Source organism: Carassius gibelio, chromosome B22, assembly GCF_023724105.1.
Source record: "Carassius gibelio isolate Cgi1373 ecotype wild population from Czech Republic chromosome B22, carGib1.2-hapl.c, whole genome shotgun sequence".
Classification (NCBI taxonomy): Eukaryota; Metazoa; Chordata; class Actinopteri; order Cypriniformes; family Cyprinidae; genus Carassius; species Carassius gibelio.
The window spans coordinates 7,467,608-7,487,331 of record NC_068417.1 but is presented as its reverse complement, the minus strand read 5'-3'; the positions used below and the strand labels follow the sequence as shown (position 1 = coordinate 7,487,331).

The following is a 19,724-nucleotide window of genomic DNA, read 5'->3' as shown; positions in this document are numbered from 1 at the left end:
AACTGAACTGATTCTTTTGGTGATTGATTCTGAACTTATTCTGTGCTAGTGTTATGGGTGTGGGTAAACCGAAGGCTTGAATCTAGGGCAATCATCGCCAATGACGCCATTACGTCGAGCGCAAAAGAACCGGTGAACCGTTTTCTTCAACCGGTTTATTGAATCGAACTGTCCGAAAGAACTACTGGTGATCCGAACACCGATGCAAACGGTTCTTCACTCGTGAACGAGTCAGTCTATTGTTCGTTATCTGGCTCGGCTCGGTGTTCATCTTCAGTTCTCTCTTCACAGCAGTTCAGTCAGTGTACTGTTTTGAGTAAATGAATTACTCCGGGATATTGGTTTGTTTTAACTCAGAGGGAGTGTCAGCCACATTAAAATAAGTTAACATCTTAAGTCATTTGTGGATTAATGCGTATTAGAGATGCTAACCGTTTAAAATGATTTAGTTTGATTTGGTGAAATGAATGATTCGTTCGCGAACCGGATATCCAGACTGCTTTGATTTGAACTCTCTCTCACACAGACACGGAAGAGAAGACAATGCTGAATAAAGTCGTCGTTTTTGCTATTTTTGGACCAAAATGTATTTTCGATGCTTCACAAAATTCCAACGAACCCTCTGATGTCACATGGACTACTTTGATGATGTTTTTCTTACCTTTCTGGACATGGACAGTATACCGTACACACAGCTTCAATGGAGGGACTGAGAGCTCTCGGACTAAATCTAAAATATCTTAAACTGTGTTCTGAAGATAAAAGGAGGCCTTACATGTTTGGAACAGCATAAGGGTGAGTTATTAATGACATAATTTTCATTTTTGGGCGAACTAACCCTTTAAGAATATTATTAATAAAATGTTTTCTTTGTCATATCTTACATTTAGTCATTTAGCAGACGCTTTTATCCATAGCGACTTACAAATGTGAACAACAGAAGCAATCAGACCAAGGAGAGAACAACAACAGTATACAAGTGCCATGACAAGTTTCAGTTAGTCTAGCACTGAACACGTAGCTATGATTTTTTTCCAATAATAGAATAGAATGGAAAATGTAAGTGCTAGTATAAGTTGGTCAAGTGCTGGTGAAAAATATGTCTTTAGATGTTTCTTGAAAATGAGTAAATACTCAGCTGTTCAAATTGAGATTGGGAGGTCATTCCACCAGCTGGGCACAGTCAAGGAAAAGGTCAGTGAGAGTGATTTTGAACCTCTTTGGGATGGCACCACAAGGCACCATTCACTTGCAGAACGCAAGCTTCTGGACGGTGCATAAGTTTGAACTAGTGAGTTTAGGTATATTGGTACTGCGCCAGTGGTCATCTTGTAAACAAGCCTCAGTACCTTGTATTTGATGCAAGCCTCTACTGGTAGCCAGTGTAACCTGATGAGGAGAGGAGTAATGTGACCTTTTTTTGCCTCATTGAAGACAACTGTCTCTGCTGCATTCTGGATCAGTTGCAGAGGCTTGATAGTACATGCAGGAAGGCCCGCCAGGAGAGCATTACAATAGTCCAGTCTGGAGAGAACAAGAGCTTGGGCAAGAAGTTGTGTGACTTGCTCTGACAGGAAGGATCCTAATGTTGTATGAGGAAATCTGCAGGACCGGGTCATTGTAGAAATAAGGTCTGTGAAGCTTAACTGATGATCAATCCATCTCCTAGGTTTCTGGCCATCCTTGTTATAGTTTACAAACCCAGCTGTATAAAGTAGTTGTGATGAAACGATGGGTTAGCTGGAACCAACAGGAGTTCTGTCTTAGTAAGGTTGAGTTGAAGGTGATGGTCATTCATCCAGCGTGAAATGTCATTCAAACAAGCTGAAATGTGAGTAGCTACCGTCGGGTCATCTGGTTGGAATGAGAAGTAGTTGGGTGTCATCAGCGTAGCAGTGATAAGAAAAGCCATGCTTCTGAATGACAGATCCTAATGACGTCATGTAGATAGAGAAGAGAATTGGTCCAAGCACTGAGCCTTGAGGAACCCCAGTAGCAAGAAGTTTGGACTTAGAAACCTTACACCTCCAAGACACCCTGAAGGATCTACCTGAGAGGTAGGACTTAAACCACAGCAATCCAGTTCCAGAGATGCCCATCTTTCTGAGGGTGGACAGGATAATCTGGTGGTTAACTGTGTCAAAAGCAGCAGACAGATCCAGCAAGATGAGTACTGAGGATTTGGAAGCAGTTCTTGTTAGTCGTAGGGCTTCAGTAACCAATAGCAGTGCAGTCTCAGTTGATTGGCCACTTTTGAAGCCAGATTGGTTGATGTCCAGGAGGTTCTTCTGGGCATGGAACATAGAGAATTGGTTGAACACAACTCACTCAAGTGTCTTTGCAATGAATGGAAGAAGGATACCAGTCTGTAGTTTTCTAAAAGTGCTGGATTTAGAGATGGTTTCTTAAGCAGTGGGCTTACCCAGGGCCTGTTTAAACGTGTTGATAATGTGAGTAAGTGAAGGTATGACTGAAAAAGAAATGGCCTGAAAGAGGTGATCATATCAAGTGGACAAGTAGTAAGATGATTGGAAAGATAAGTTTGGAAACGACCATCTCTGATAGTGGAGGAGGAGAGGGAGTGCGATTAGTCGTTATGAAGTTATCATCAGTCTTCAGTGTGAAGAATTGGTCACTGATGGTTCTTGTCTTATTTGTGTAGAAAACTGCAAAGTCATCTGCTGTAAGAGTTGATGGAGGAGGACAAAGAAGAGAAGAGAAAGTTTTGAAAAGTGTGCAAGAGTCAGAAAGGTTAATTTTGTTGTGGTAGTATGATGTTTTAACAGTGAAGACATTCAGAAAAAGAGGACTGACTGATACACACTGAGGTTGGTAAGAGTTTCTAGATATATGTAATTTCCTCTCTGCAGCCCTGAGTTTAGAGCGATGTTCACTGAGAACATCGGACATCCAGGGGGCAGATGGGGTGGTGTGTGCTGGTCTAGACGACAATGGGCAAAAGGAGCAAATCAAGCAAGATGTTAAAGTGGAGCAAAGAGTGTCAGTAACACTGTTCGTGTCCAGTGCTGAAAACTGAGAGAGTGAAGAAATTGAGGATGAAACCATAGAGGATAGGCGAGAGGGAGGGAGTGAGTGAGCATAGGTTGCATTGAAAGGTGACCTGTGGAGGAGTGTGTGCTGTGTCAGGAGTAAGTATGAGGTTAGAAGTTATGAGGAAATGGTCTGAGGTCTACAGTGGAGCAACTAAAGTGTTGTCCATGGAGATACAGCATGTGTAGATGAGGTCCAGTTGGTTGCCCGATTTATGAGTCACTGTAGATGCTCGCTTGAGATCAAATGAGGCGAGCAGAGTATTGACATAAGCAGCCTGGGGTTTTTCTAGGTAGATGTTGAAGTCACTGAGCAATACTAGAAGAGAACCATCCTCAGGAAAGTTTGATAATAACACATCCAACTCCTCCAGGAAGTTTCCCAGTTAACCTGGGGGATGGTTAACGACCACAAAGTAGATTTTAACAGGGTGGCTAATAGTAATTGCATGTGATGAAAGATCAAATTTCCATTAATTTGAGATAAGGAGACCTGTACGGGCTGCGGGAGTGGCAGGTTTGTTCCAAGTCTCAGTTAGGGCAATGAGGTTGAGACCAGAATTAGTAGCAATAGAAAAAATAAATTCTGCTTTGTTAACAGCAGACTGGCAGTTCCAGAGACCAGCGGGAATAGTATTTTTTATTTTTTACAATTGTATATTACATGCTCTACTGTTTTGCTTTCCCCACAATACACACAGAAACCATTCTCATGTTCTCCAGTAATAGTGATGCATTCAGTCCTGTTTCTACGTCTTATCCTTGTGACTTGTTGCCTTCTGTTTCTACCACTAATGGTGTGGGGGATGTTTTCTTGGCACACTTTAGGCCCCTTAGTGCCAATTGGGCATCGTTTGAATGCCATGGCCTACCTGAGCATGTCCATCCCTTTATGACCACCGTGTACCCATCCTCTGATGGCTACTTCCAGCAGGATAATGCACCATGTCACAAAGCTCGAATAATTTCAAATTGGTTTCTTGAACATGACAATGAGTTCACTGTACTAAAATGGCCCCCGCAGTCACCAGATCTCAACCCAGCTTCGTGCCCTGAATGTGCATCCCACAAATCTCCATCAACTGCAAGATGCTATCCTATCAATATGGGCCAACATCTCTAAAGAATGCTTTCAGCACCTGGTTGAATTAATGCCTCGCAAAATCAAGAAAGTCCTGTAAGCAAAAGGGGGTCAAACACAGTATTAGTATGGTGTTCCTAATAATCCTTTAGGTGAGTGTAGTTGTTTTTGAAATGTTCTGTTAAACCTGCTGAAACTAACCTGCATGAAATATAAAATGCTCAGTTCCACATACATGTCCGGGAAACCATGAATATTAATGTATGCTGTTCCCACTGAAACCAAACATCTCACAAACGAAAACCTCATAACTCTGGAAATCAGTTTTTCCCACTGCATTGCATCCTGCGCTGTACAAATAAAATAAAATAAAATAAAAACACCTTCCCTTCATAGAGGAGCAAACAAACTAGACGTGATACATTTGCAGTTTAGAAATTAAGAGATGATGTTTATTTTCTCTGTCAATTGTTATGCTGATTAGGACTGATTTGTACAGAAGCAAATGGATAGATCAACACATTATTGTGTCACGTCTGGTGATGATGTGGTGTCAGACCTGAGAATGGTAGATCTGAAGATAATCTATTTACTGTGATTTTTTTTCGTATGCTTGTGTAAAGAACTTGATCGAGCGAAACTCTTCTCACATGCAGTGCAGTGATATGGTTTCTCTCCCGTATGAACCCTTATGTGCATCTTAAGTTGATCTTTATGTCTAAAAGTCTTCCCACAATGATCACATGTGTAAGGTTTCTCTCCAGTGTGGATCTTCTCGTGTCTTTTCAGTGTTTCTGAGTGACTGAATCTCTTGTCACATTGTGAACACTTGTATGGTTTCTCTCCAGTGTGGATCCTCTCGTGCTGTTTTAGTTCTGGAAATGAAACAAAAGTCTTCTCACACTCAAAGCACATATATTCTTTTATAGCCATGTGTCTCTTTTGATGTTGTTTTAAATTCTGCAGATGTGAAAATCTCTTTCCACACAAAGAACATGAATGAGATTTCTCCTTTAAATGGGCATTCAGGTGACTCCTCAGGCCTGAATCCCACAAAAATGTTTTTCCGCATTGATCACATTCATGCAGTTTCTCTCCAGTGTGGATCCTCATGTGTCTCTTCAGCTTTGCTGATTGTGCAAAACTCGTCCCGCACTGATCACATGTGAACGGTTTCTCTCCAGTATGAACTCCCATGTGCACTTTAAGTTGAGCTTTTAGTTTGAAACTCGTACCACACTGATTACACATGTAAGGTCTCTCTCCAGTGTGAATCCTCTCATGTGTTTTCAGGTCTCCTGTCTGACTGAATCTCTTGTCGCAGTGTGAACACTTGTAAGGTTTCTCTCCAGTGTGAATCCTCTGGTGTCGTTTCAAATGTGAAGCTGTAATAAAAGTCTTCTCACACTCAAAGCACATATAATCTCTCACACCAGTGTGTATTTTCTGATGAGCTTTTAAATTATTCAGTAGTGAAAAACTATTTCCACATATAGGACATGAATGTGGTTTCTCCTTTGAATGAACTTTCAGGTGACTCTTCAGGGCTGAAGCCCACAAAAAAAAATTTCCACATTGATTACATGTGAACAATTTCTCTCCTGCATGAACTCTCATGTGAATCTGGAGACTCTGTTCATTTGTCAAGCTCTCTCCACACTGAGGGCAGGTGAATGATTTCTTGTCTCTTATTTGCTTTAAATCTTTCTGTTTGATTTGAAAGCGATCTAAAGGTTTTTCTCCTGTTTTGACATGATATTTTTCCTCGTCTTCAGGCATTTCTCCATCCTTCTTATTTTCTTCGGTCAACTCTGAAATTAAAGTAAAATGTTTAATGTTCAGTAAATCACAGATTCTTTCCATGAATGAGGTACATTGATCTTCCTCTTATGTTTAAAACATGATAGGCACAAATCCCATGTTTCTGTAGTGAGAAATATTAAGTATATGAAATCAACTCCACAAGTTTATAGAAAGACTTCTTATTTACTGCTCCAACTATATTATTGCACGGATCTATTAATTTTTTATATTACAACAAATCAAAAATCTCACAAACTACTTGAAGCTTTCGCTGTGTGGATAAGAATCACAAACTCGGCTGCGTTTGAGTCTTTAAGGCATTTTGAGGATACAACGTTGTCAATTATGTAATTTGAATGAATGTTACAATATCCACTGTAGTTATCCGCCAGTAAAAACATAGTTTTATCTGTCATTATATTTTTGCGCTGGTTTGTTTCAGGGATAATGTTACCTCACGAAGATAGCCATGAGTCTCTTAGCTTACGTTGAGCATACCATCTTATTTGTTGTTCAAACACATATAGTTTAATTAAACCAATATTTCCACTTGCCATTGCAGCGCGTTTATTACGGTTTAGTTCATGGATCAGGAGGTCCTGGCTCATGGCTGGCTGCTGTGTGACTGAATGGAGGTGGGGCTAATTTCCGTATTCAAAAATCAGTGTATAGTAAATGAGGCAAGGGTGTAAATTTACATTCATGCTATTTTTCAGTATGAGAAAATTATTTTAAAAAATAAAATAAACTGAGGTCCTGACTCTCTGTGGTCATTAAAAATCCCAGGATGCCCTTCGAAAAAGATCAGGTGTGAAACAATTTTTGGACAAATTCACCCATTGGGCAGTCCAGTCCAGTTTTGATTGATGATGCAAGACGGCTGGGGTTAGGTGTCTTGCTCATGGACACCTTGACACTTGGTGGAGCCAGGGATTGAACCACCAACCTTCCGGTTTGCAGACAACCTACATGAACCACTGAGCCACTGCACAACTCTTTCTCTGGCCAGACTGTACTATTACAGGGCTCTCTTGGCAGGTCTTCCTGCCAGTTCTATCAAACCTCTACAATCAATCTAGAATGCTAGAATCTAAAGAATCGGAATCGATAAGTAGAATCGGAACCAATAAAATTATAACATTACCTAACCCTACTTGTGACGATATCTCTGACTATCGTCTATACACAATACTATCATCTATCGGCACAACCCTAGACCTCTGTTTAATGTCTCATCCAAAGGACAGTGCTTTATAACAATATAGTGTCCCCATCACTATACTGAAACCAATGTAAAACTGTGTCAAGCTTTATAACCTTATTGTTCTTTAGCCTTATGAAGGATGAATAATAAAACCAACCTGTTTGTTCTTCAGTGTGGTTCATTCTGCAGGGTTCTGGATCTCTCATGTTCTCTCTGTTCTTCAATAAACTCTGTCTCTGAAGATTTCACTTCTTCCTGATGCTTTGATGCTCCTCTTCACTTGTAGACTGATGGGAATATTCCAGCATTTATTGATGAACTATAGTGGGAGGAGCTTCACTGAAGGTGTGCTAGTTGTGGGAGGAACTTCACTGCAGGTGTGACTTGTGGGAGGAGCTTCACTGAAGGTGTGATGGTAGTAGGGGGTGTGACTGTTGTAGGAGGAGCTTCACTGTAGGAGGAGCTTCACTGCAGGTGAGACTGTTGTAGGAGGAGCTTCACTGCAGGTGAGACTGTTTTAGGAGGAGCTTCACTGCAGGTGTGATTGTTGTAGGATGAGCTTCACTGCAGGTGTCACTTTTGTGGGAGGAGCTTCACTGCAGTTGTGACTGTTGTGGGAGGAGCTTCACTGCAGGTGTGACTTTTGTGGGAGGACCTTCACTGCAGGTATGACTGTTGTGGGAGGAGCTTCACTGCAGGTGTGACTGTTGTGGGAGGACCTTCACTGCAGGTGTGACTGTTGTGGGAGGAGCTTCACTACAGGTGTGATTGTAGTAGGAGGTGTGACTGTTGTAGGAGGAGCTTCACTGCAGGCGTGACTGTTGTGGGAGGAGCTTCACTACAGGTGTGACTGTTGTGGGAGGAGCTTCACTGCAGGTGTGATTGTAGTAGGAGGTTTCACTTTTGTGGGAGGAGCTTCACTGCAGTTGTGACTTGTGGGAGGAGCTTCAATGCAGGTATGACTTTTGTGGGAGGACCTTCATTGCAGGTGTGACTGTTGTGGGAGGAGCTTCACTGCAGGTGAGACTGTTGTAGGAGGACCTTCATTGCAGGTGTGACTGTTGTGGGAGGAGCTTCACTGCAGGTGTGACTGTTGTGGGAAGAGCTTCACTGCAGGTGTGACTTTTGTGGGAGGAGCTTCACTGCAGGTGTGACTGTTGTAGGAGGAACTTCACTGCATGCGTGTCTGTTGTAGGATGAGCTTCACTGCAGGTGTGACTGTTGTGGGAGGAGCTTCACTGCAGGCGTGACTGTTGTGGGAGGAGCTTCACTGCAGGCGTGACTGTTGTGGGAGGAGCTTCACTGCAGGCGTGACTGTTGTAGGAGGAGCTTCACTGCAGGCGTGACTGTTGTAGGAGGAGCTTCACTGCAGGCGTGACTGTTGTAGGAGGAGCTTCACTGCAGGCGTGACTGTTGTAGGAGGATCTTCACTGTAGGTGTGACTTGTAGGAGGAGCTGATCGGTCAAAATCAATAAATCAGTTACTTTTTATACTAGAAAATATTATATACCAAACCAAATATAAACAATGTAAAGAATAAAAACAACGAAATGTTAAATCTAGAAAAAAAAAACATTTAAAATTACGAAACAAATAACCCAATAATTTGAGTGTTTTATGTTTTATATGAAACATGTTTTATCACTAATAAACTAATAAACTAAAAAAGACTAATAAACGCTAACAAATAAACTTAAATAATGTCACAATAGATGATCATGTACTTTGCTTAAGTCTATTAAAAAGCAATACAATGATCTCAATGTGTCAACAGATCTGAAGTCATCAGTATAATGAATGAGGTGAAAACAGTATCTATTATCATGAAATAAAGAGGATTTTCATCAGCTGATAATATTAATGACAAGCCATTCAGGATCAGCAGAAGATCATTTCACTGTTTGCTCATAGAAACTGATTATTTGCTGAAGGACAAAAAAAACTGCTCTATTAAAAAATAATACGATTATATTTCCAGTATATCCAAAAACTGACAAACTATAAAACATTTAATAATAAAGAGCAGTACTAGTCGTTATCACTACAGACGCAAAATCTCTCCGATCTGATCATTTTCTCACACATGCCCGTCGCCTGCTGTGAGAAATGTTTTAGAAAGCACTCAGCAGACACAAAAAGAAAACAAATCAGAAATTACCTCTTTGAATGTTGCTTAAATAAACTGTTAAGTTTGCTTTACAATGTAAAACACGCGGAGTACTGCGAACTGCTTTCCTCACGAGACTTGAAGCTGACTGTTGTGAGCGCGCAGGTGATGACGTCATCGTCGCGACGCGAGGCGAAATCAAAAAATAAGCGCCAAATTCTTCTTCTTCTTTGGTGTTTATTGGCGGTTGGCAACCTAACTTATTGGTGCATTACCGCCACCGACTGGAATGGAGTATGGATAAGGATATTATTTGTATATAGCTTATAAATAAACAAAAAAACTATCAAAACAAATAAACAAACTGGAAAAAAATACAAAACAAACAAACAATCAAAACAAATTATATTCTTTTGTATAATTTACTTACTTTCAAAAATGTAATAATATAATCATACAACTTGCTATCTTTTTTCCCTAATAAACCTGGCAATGTAAAGTCATGATGTTTTGCTATCTTAAGTGACTGAATAAGGTGATGTCTCTCATTATTATATTTCACACAATGAAAAAGTACATGCTCAACTGTTTCTTGTTGACAACAGTATATGCATTCCCCAGTTGGATGCTTTCCAATCTTATATAGTGTACTATTAAGTCCAGTATGACCTATTCTCATCCGAGTTATAATACTTTCCTCTCTACTATTCCTGCTCTCCCTCCTCCCAGAACCAACTTGATTTTGTATATTATGTAAGTGTCTGCCTAATTCAGTATCATCCCAATGTATCTGCCATACTGAGTACGCATATTTCCTAATATATGCTTTAGCTTCCATTTTGCTTAATGGAACTTGTAGATCTATCTGTTTTAATTTTAGAGTTTGTTTTGCCAGAATATCCACCTTCTCATTTCCTTCCACACCAACATGAGCAGGAACCCAAATGAATTGTGTTTCTTTGCCTTTAACCTTCAAATTATATATCTTATGGAAAATTTCATTAATTATGTCCATTCTAAAAGATGACTTGCCAGATTTGATACTTTCCAGTGCAGATAACTATCAGATGCAATAACTGTGTACATTATTTCTTTCTCCTCTAACCACTGCAAGGCCGATAATATTGCTAATAACTCTGTTGTATAAACTGATAAATCATTGGTAACTTTTCTTGATATAAAAATCATATGTTGGAATATATACAGCTGCCCCTGCATATCCTGTCTCCGGATCTTTTGATCCATCTGTAAATAATAACACTGAATCTTGGAAATGCATCTCAAAATAATTCCTCACTATATGACATACTGGAAATGGTTTAGATTTATTATTTATTTCCCGCTTATATATTGAGGTCAACAGCGGGGGAGGGGAATAACCATGGAGGGATGGAGGATATTGATACTGTATTGCTGTACTGTAAATGACATAAACCTATATTCCTAGCCTTTGCATCACCTATCCACCCAAAACTTACAAAGTTTGTTTCATTATGTTCCCAGCACTCTTTCAATACACTTTTGACAGGATGTGAAACATTTTGTCCCTGTTTATTAACCCAATATGTCAACATCAACTTCATTCGCCTGATGCCTAAAGGCATTTCTCCCATTTCCACCTGCGTTGATGACACTGGGGATGTTTTAAATGATCCACTGCAGATTCTTAGGGCTTGAGCTTGCAATACATCTAATTGTTTGAGATTTGATTCTGTGGCCGACATATAAGCTATACATCCGTAGTCAAAGACAGACCTCATGAGTGCCCAGTAGAGATGTTCTACTTGCTCCCCATTCCTGTCCTGACAAACACCGAAGAATATTAATAATCTTTTTACATTTATCCTTAATTTTATCCAAACGAACTTTCCATGTCAATTTTTCATCAAACCAAACCCCAAGAAACCTTACTGATTTGACTTCCTCCAGAGGATTCCCATATAATTTTATAGATAGAGGTGTGATTTTATGGCGCCTTGAAAAACAAATAACCTGTGTTTCTGCTACAGATAATTTAAACCCCCATTTATCAGCCCACTTTTCAACTTCAACTATTGCTTCTTGCATTTTTTTATTAATATATGTTATATTACGACCTCTAATCCACAAAGCCCCATCATCTGCATATAAAGATTTTCCAATGTTTTGTTTAACTTGAGAGAAAATATCATGAATCATTATATTAAACAATAACGGACCCAAATTCAAATTAAAATGACAAAAGAACTATAAAACATCACATCACCGGACAATAAGGACGAAACAGGCACCGATGCAGACAGACAGCCAGTAATGTGTGGGGTGAAGATAAAAAACTTTGTTGAGAAATGTAAAGAGTATTCCCAAATTTTAGACATTTCATGGACCTCAAATTATATATAGTGTGAAAATATGTGTGTGTTTTTTTACTATTAAGTTTTCAGTAGCCATTGCTCATACAATCCAAAATAAACTATTCAAAAATTTAGTTTTTTTTTTTTTTTTTTTATCATCTCAAACACAGTTGTGCTTCTTCATTTTTGGAAACAGTAATATATTTTTTTCCGGTAACTTTGAAAGAGCTTTTAAAAGAGCAGCATTTTTATTAAACATGTTTTTTGTCTAACAATGTAAAAGTTTTTACTGTCACTTTTTATCAGTTTGTGCCTGTCATAATCACTGAACCTCCGTTTATTCACCACCAGGTCATCATCCACTACACAGTACACCCTGGACTAATACCAAGCCATTCCAACTCCACTGACTGCATGATAAGCAAATCCAAGCTGGGTCCCACATTTTTTGGGGTCTCCTTGAAACATTTCCATTGTGGTCAGTGCTATTTGTAGTTGGATTTGCAGCGTTTCTTAATTTGCATGTGTTGAGATGGATTTGCAGCCCGTTTCGTTTACAGAGGAGCATCTTGGCAACAGACATTTAAAACTTAAACAAGACTCAAACTGACACATAGCAACAGTTGCCCCCATGACGTGACGGCGCGGCTGCCATTATGGACCGAAAACTGAAGCAAAACGCCGAGAAATAATGGGAGTCAATGGCACTGAAAAACTTTACATAACAAAAACTTAACATATCTTAATTTTTTCTGGCCGTCATATCTAAATATGAAAACAATTTAAAATACATTAATGAGAAAGACCGACGTTAAATGACAGAAAATATACGTCTATGTGTCGGTTATGCACCCTTAGGAAAATAGTATTTTGGGACAAAATATTATTATAGAAGTACTATAAGACTACTATAGAAGTACTATAGCGTCTCTAGGATATTATAGAGGTATTACAGAACAGAACATACTTCTGTGATGTTCTGTAATACCTCTATAATATTTTTAAGCTGCTATAGTATTTCTATAGTAGTCTTATCGTACTTCTGTAGTATATGCCGAATAACTATAGGCCTAGTATTCCTATAAGATTATTATAATATTTTGTCCCAAAATACTATAAGATTCCTACAGTACTTTTTCTTAAGGGTATGTCCCCCACCGAATCGGCTTCATTAGCCTACCACTCACGGTTTGCAAAGATACAATTATAAAATTACTGCAAACCTTTAATCTATCAATATTTATGTTCTATTATGCATTTTCCTTGTTATATGAATAACAGATATTCATGAAATAATATATATAGGCAGACACACAGTAATAAGATTTATTCAAATGTTGATTTTGACATTAGTGAACATCACCATACATATATGATTTGGAAAAAGAAATAAAGAAATAAAATTACAAATGAGCATTTCTAAAGACAGCTCATCTTTTACATAGAATTTCACAAAAATATTAACAACTTGTTTTTCAACATCTTCAGTGAAAGTGCACACACATCTGTGAATGTCCTATTACAGACGGAAAGGTACAAAAAAAAAGATGTGCAATCTAGCAAGTGCACACATGAACTATAAACAGTACTAAAATGTAAGTGGTGCCATAAGATCTTCATAATTAATCAGACACCACCATTGTGTGTGCATTTGTGTATGAGAAGTTTGTATTTGTTTTCTTTTTGTGAGAGAAGAGGCATTGACATAGAATGGAAGCATTAGTCAAAAAGGTGTATAATCTAGCAAATGAACACATGAACAAAAAATAACTCTGGCCATCAGATGGTCTTTTGAACTGGCTTCTGTGGAAATGGGCACTACACACACCCTGTAGGTCCGATGCAGCTGATCCAAATGTATGCCATGATGGAATACATTCCTTAGATTTTGGACCCACCTGGCACACCTGCAATGTATGTATATGAAACATGATGAATAAATGTTTTCAAGTGTCAAAATTATTTTGAACAAGAAAATAGCACCGCACTTCATGCAGAAATGCAGAGACTAGGCTATCTGCATATTTGTCTGGTAATTGGTAACACCATTAATGTCCATGCACTTGGGTGTGACTGGAGATAATATAACATGAACATTTTTAAAAATTGCATTGATGTCAGACCTATTGCCTTTTTACTCTAGTTGTCATTTTCCACAGTACATTTGATGCTACTGCTCAAATGCACCTTTGCAATTGCTGATAGACCGTGACTGTCCGACACATCATTGAAGATCATAGCATTAACTTCTGTTACAAAATAAATGCGATCTAATAATACGTCAATCATTAGTTTATAAGGCAAACTTGACAGAGATGCACTAGCCTAGCCTAACATTCATGCAGATTTACCAACGCTAACAATGCTGTCATTCACGTTCAACATTCAAGTTAAATCACGACATCATTAAAATATTTCCACTTAAATGAGTTATTACCTTTGTGCATCCTTTGGAAATCGATGAAATGGCAGATCGCTTCTGGTGGACTGGTACATGTTTGCAATTTATTGCAGAACACTGCTTGCGTTTTGACCACTTGCTCATCTTCTTCACAGTTTGGTTGTATAACGATTTCAGACTGTTACCCATAAGACAATTGTTATTGTGTTTTGCCCCGCCCACAAACATGGTTCGACTTTTGCCCCGCCCCCAAACATACGATCATTCGAATATATGCGACAAGATTAGAAAATTCCAATTCGTTAAATCCTAAATCGGGGACACCCGTAATATTACCACTTTTACAAACTTACGTTACAGTGTTTGTTGGGTTTGAGCAACTTACCCATTAGGCCATTGGTCCCCCAACAAGGGGCCCTCTAAAACGCTTTTCATATATGAGATGTGTATTAAGCGCGGATACGCGAACGGTTGCTATTCACGGTGTTTATTACCAAGACAATTAACTTGTGTCCGAATTAAACGTGCAATTTGTGTATCCTGCTAATAGTAAATGAAAATACCATGCATCTGAAGCTGACTTCCGCACGAGCGCGCGGTCTCTCTTTCCCAGCGCGCGCGCACACTTCTCTCTCTCTGCGTCTTCTGTTCTGCGCGCGGCTGAGAGGAGCTGCGCTTTCAGTTCAAACACAGATATGTTGATTCTCTAATTTTACATGCAAATATATCCGAGATCACAACACAACTATTGTCTTTATCTTGTCTACAGCCTGTTTGAGTTTATCAGACGATGACGACATGATTATAAATCAGGATTTTTGTCCAGATTAACATCTAGGAAGGGAGAGCTGGTTAGTCTTAATGGGTCGCGTTTCAGTCATCTTTTTCATATTCATCACGTTATCTGACAACAAACAGTCAAATATATCAATGAAAACAGTTTCTAGAATTTAGCTGCATCATAATACAGTATGTCACAGAGAGGCAAGCAAATATACTAATAAATAATAAATGTACATTTTGCGTGTTCAGAAGAAGTGAGCTGCCCTGTCTTACAGAAATACAAACTAGTTGTGTACTGTAAGTAAATTACTCAGTGCAAAGAAAGAGAAGGAATAAGAAGTGGTATCTGTTTTCTTTTCGTATGTGTCTAACATACATGAACAAGTTCTCTGAAAAACATCTATGACCCATGAAACGTGTCTCTTCATGCTCTGTTAACTATGGTTTCACTAATAATAAAAATATATGACATAAAGTTTCCATATTTGTTCATGCCCTGTTGATTAGATTAAAAACTCGAAGGAATGGTTTCACAAACGGGGCTTATCTTAAACCAGGACATGGCCTCTTAGTTAAATTAAAATATTTAAGCAAATTTCCGAAAATGTTACAGGTGCATCTTGACACAGAACAATAACACTGATATATTTTAAGATAGGCTATGTCAGAGCACAATATTTTCAGTTGAGACAGCACAATTTTAGTCTGGGACTAGCTTAAGCCTTGTCTGAGATAAATATATATTTGTTGTGATGTCCATTAGTGCTGTCAAACTATTAATCGGGCCTCACATGGGTAAACCACAGGGGGCCCAAGTGGGTTTCGTGAGAGTTTGCTCTGCCCACACTTCCAGCACGGACATGTTTGCTGGGATTGATAAGGAAAGAAGAGAGTGCTGGCGTCATTGGAAATCATGGACAGTTTGTCGAAACTGTTGAACAAAAGCGCTCACACACAGAGTGATTTGAATATTCCCTGCATGTGAACCCTTTTGAAGAGTTGTGTCTACTTCCTCAGTATGACGAGCGCGATACCTTTCACTCTGCTGCACGAGGCTGAATCCAGCTTCTTATTCACTGCTCCTTATTGATGCTGTCCTCTCCACCTTAAAACATGTGACGCTTTTTCATCCTCAATGTAGGAACCGTGTGGGTTTTTACGTTTTAAACCTTCTAAACCTTCTTGGATATTAAGACAGGCACCTGCAACTCTGGCCAAATTTATAATTTGTGTGTGAATTGGCATGTTATAATGTGTATATATATCATTAGATACTTATTGTGTTAAAAAAAAAAAAGATTGATTAGTGAAATGAAAGAATGGTTTAATAAAGCATCAGAATGATCAGTAATCGTCTCTAATTGGCCAGTTTAGCTAAGCCCTCAAAACACTTCTTATTTGGCGGGACAGTATTGCATGATTTGTAGATTATTTAAAGGGGTCATATGATCTGATTTCTATTGTTCCTTTTCTTGAGTGTGTTATGAAGCTTTTTGTGCATGTATAAGATCCTCAGAGTTAAAAGTCTCCCACAAAATGATTTATTCTATCTAAAAGAGAAGGCTGATCCAGATCGGGCTAAATCCCCTCTTTGAAACACCCCCCACATGTCTACATCATGATGTGGAAAGCAACGACTCGCTCCGAGTGGGGCTCGAACCCGGGTCTCCGGAATGGGAGGTGACGCACTAACAAGGAGGCAGAGATATTTGAAGCAGTTTTACTCACCGCCTGCGGTTCCAACATACGATCGTGTTCCTTTTTCGTTGGGATTGCATCATCCTTAAGAAATAAACGATACGCAAATCCGTCGTCAAACTGGGCCTTGTGAACATGCATCTTTGAAATGCAGGGAACAAACACAAACACTTGCACAACTCCGTCGATGCTCTGTAAAAATAAACTCCATCCACTGGTCCCTTAATGCTGTTTTTTCTTTGGTAATCTGTGCAGGGTTGTCTTGCCCTGGCAACCAAAAACACACTCCTTCTGTGACTTTTCTCGACGCTCTCGCTCTGATCAGTGAAGTCTGTTGTGCTCTCAGTGCTCTGCTATACGGGAGCGCGCGCTCTTCCGGGAGAAGTGCCTCATGACCCATATAAGGAAATTCCGCTCCATCTAACGTCACACAGAGCCATACTCGAAAAAATTTTTCCGAAACTTGTGACAAACCGGAAGGAGTATTTTTGGAACAGAAATACTCCTTCAAACGTACAACTTAATTTTTGAAACTTTGTCCATGTTTAGCATGAGAATCCAACTCTTTAACAGTGTAAAAAACTCAGTATGCATGAAATAGCATTTCACCCAGCCCCCCCCCCCCCCCTCCTTAAGTTTTACAACAGAACAGCACAACCCAGATGTTCGGATCTGTGCAAGGCATTTATGGATGACAGTTTTGTGCACCTAGAAGAGTAGCTTATAACGCTGGCTGTGCAAAGGCTATTTCTAAAACAAAATGGGTCAATTCTGACCCTGCTCTGACAATCTGGCGCTTCTGAATCAGCTACTGTAAGTATGTTTTCTTTATAGTTTAAGTATTTGCTGTTGACTGTTCAAATGTGGAGTTTTACGTCATGTAATCATGTGTGTGCGCGTGTGAGTGAAAGATGGTCACACCGTCTGTGGCTTGTGCACTTCAAACACATACGAGCTTCATCACTGTGTTTGTCATGTGTTATTAACTGCCTTTACATTCATTTTGAAAGATAAAACTCGCGATTTTGGAAAGGGGCATTACATTTCTGATGAGTGCTTGCGGTGTTCGGCCAATCACAGTGCACGTGGTCAGTTGGCCAATCAGAGCACACTGCTCTTGTCAGAAGGAGGGACTTTGTAGAAAACGCATTTGAGAGAGGCGGGACTTATATGACCTACAATAATGTACAGTATTTAAAAAAACTATGTGTTTTTTGAACATTAAAGCATGTCACCATTTTCATTACACAAAATACACAAAATAATGATCTTTAAAAAAAAAGCATCATACGACTAATCAATCTTTTTTTTTCATTAAACACAAGTCATTAATGATGCTTACATTATAACATGCAAATTCACACAAAAAGTATCTTTAATTTGGCTAGAATTGGAGGGGCTGTCTTAATGTTTAGATAAAACATGAAATCAGTTTAATGTTATAATAGATTAAAAATGGTTTTATAATTAAACACATCCGAAAGGTCATCTAACATCACCGTTATTAGGACACCCCCCCATCCAAGCTAGACTCCACACAGTGAATTTTGGACATCTCCACCACTGGTTACAACACAAGATCATCTTTTATGAGATGATATCAGAAAGGACAGTGGGAAGATACTACTAATTACAGTATTTATATAGAAATGCATTTTAGCCAAATGCATGTGAATAAGAAGCTGGATTCAGCCTCGTGCAGCGGAGTGAAAGGTATCGCGCTCGTCATACTGAGGAAGTAGACACAACTCTCCAAAAGGGTTCACATGCAGGGAATATTCAAATCACTCTGTGTGTGAGCGCTATTGTTCAACAGTTTCGACGAACTGTCCAAGATTTCCAATGACGCAGCACTCTCTTCTTTCCTTATCCAATTCACAAGACCCGAGGTTGCTTCGCTTTCAGTTGTTTAAAAATAGTGTTTCTACACTACTCTTGTATTTGGTGATACACACGTACAGTTCCTTTCTAAATATCTTCATAACCACTTTGTCCTGACTTCCCTTTTCATTTATACAGAAACAGGACATTAAACTCTCACATTGCACTTCTGTGTTGGGAGCAAATCATCATCACTATGATTCCACCCCTTATTTACACATTAAAATATTATTTTTCATTTTACATAACAGTCAGAACTTAAACTGGCAGTAATCAAAAGAGCCAACGGACATGTTAAAGCTGACGGGGTACCACATTCAGTAAGACAAAGGCAAAACTGATATCTGTCAGAAACCTTATCAGCGTCATCAACACTAGTGCAGAGACCTGTAACAATCACAGTAGGTTACAGGATGAAAATAAAAAACAAGTTGTTGTACAAATGAACTTGACAATGTTATTAATATGCTTGAACTAAAACTGAAGTGTATCATCAATTAAATATCGTTCAGCCGTTAAGCACGTTTTTAAACAATATTTCTCATTCATATCTTAATTACTTCATTAGTTTACTTCTACATTATTCTGTAAAGTATACAGGGATCACATAGGATAAGTCAGAGCTTTCTCTCCAGTGTTTCCACGTGAGAGTATGTTAAGCAAAGACATGGCAGGTTTTAGTGGGAAACTAGTAGATTTCAGCACAGTCGTGATTACGGTACTTAATCTAAAAAACAAATTACAGTACACAAGTCTTTTACAGTGTGTTTTCGCCCCTGTCTTTTCTGTTAAATGAATGTCAAGTGCAACACAATTAGCGCGTGCTTCAAGTGCATTGATCCACAGAAAACTGATTAAACTAAGTGAAAATATAGAAATAATCAAATATGCATGTAAAATAATATATGACTTAAATAGAGTATAAAAGTATAAAAGTGATTTTTAAAGCAAAGATGAAATTGGATTGATCAGAGCCAATTAAAACCCACCTCTCCACAGCGCCGAAAGGGAAGAGGAGGTGCAAAGACAGGAAATTAAAACCAATTTTGCCATCAGAAATTTAATGGGGAAAGTGCACACAACGACAGACATATCCAGGTATACATCTTGAACAGTTTTTGTGTAATTCTACATATGAAATGAACATTACTTTCCATACCTGTTACACAAAGCTCTTTTTTTTTAAAGAAAACGTTGCTTTTCAAATGTTTATGTGGTTCACTGGTTTAAAATCATCATAGATCAGGTTATTTTACAGTATTTTACCAGCTGAAAAACAGATAAATTCATCTGTAAACACTTTAACCCAAAGAGACGTTGTCTGTAGGTTCCCATTTGACAACAGCAGTTAGTTTGTTCAACAGACAATTACAGTTTGGATC

General features: G+C 38.8%; 2 protein-coding genes across 2 annotated transcripts in view; one reads left to right on the top strand and one right to left on the bottom strand.

Annotated features, from left to right (window-relative positions):
* LOC127987724 (gastrula zinc finger protein XlCGF49.1-like) overlaps positions 1-19,724 on the top strand; it is a 198,857-nt gene that overhangs the window by 27,702 nt on the left and 151,431 nt on the right. The window lies entirely within an intron of this gene.
* On the bottom strand, positions 4,555-9,436 carry LOC127987722 (gastrula zinc finger protein XlCGF52.1-like). Its single transcript, XM_052590112.1, has 4 exons — positions 9,298-9,436; positions 8,116-8,593; positions 7,296-7,793; positions 4,555-5,942 (listed from the first exon to the last, which is right to left on the bottom strand). The coding sequence occupies exons 3-4, from the start codon at positions 7,342-7,344 to the stop codon at positions 4,717-4,719; spliced, it is 1,275 nt and encodes a 424-aa protein (XP_052446072.1). The 5' UTR covers positions 7,345-7,793; positions 8,116-8,593; positions 9,298-9,436; the 3' UTR covers positions 4,555-4,716.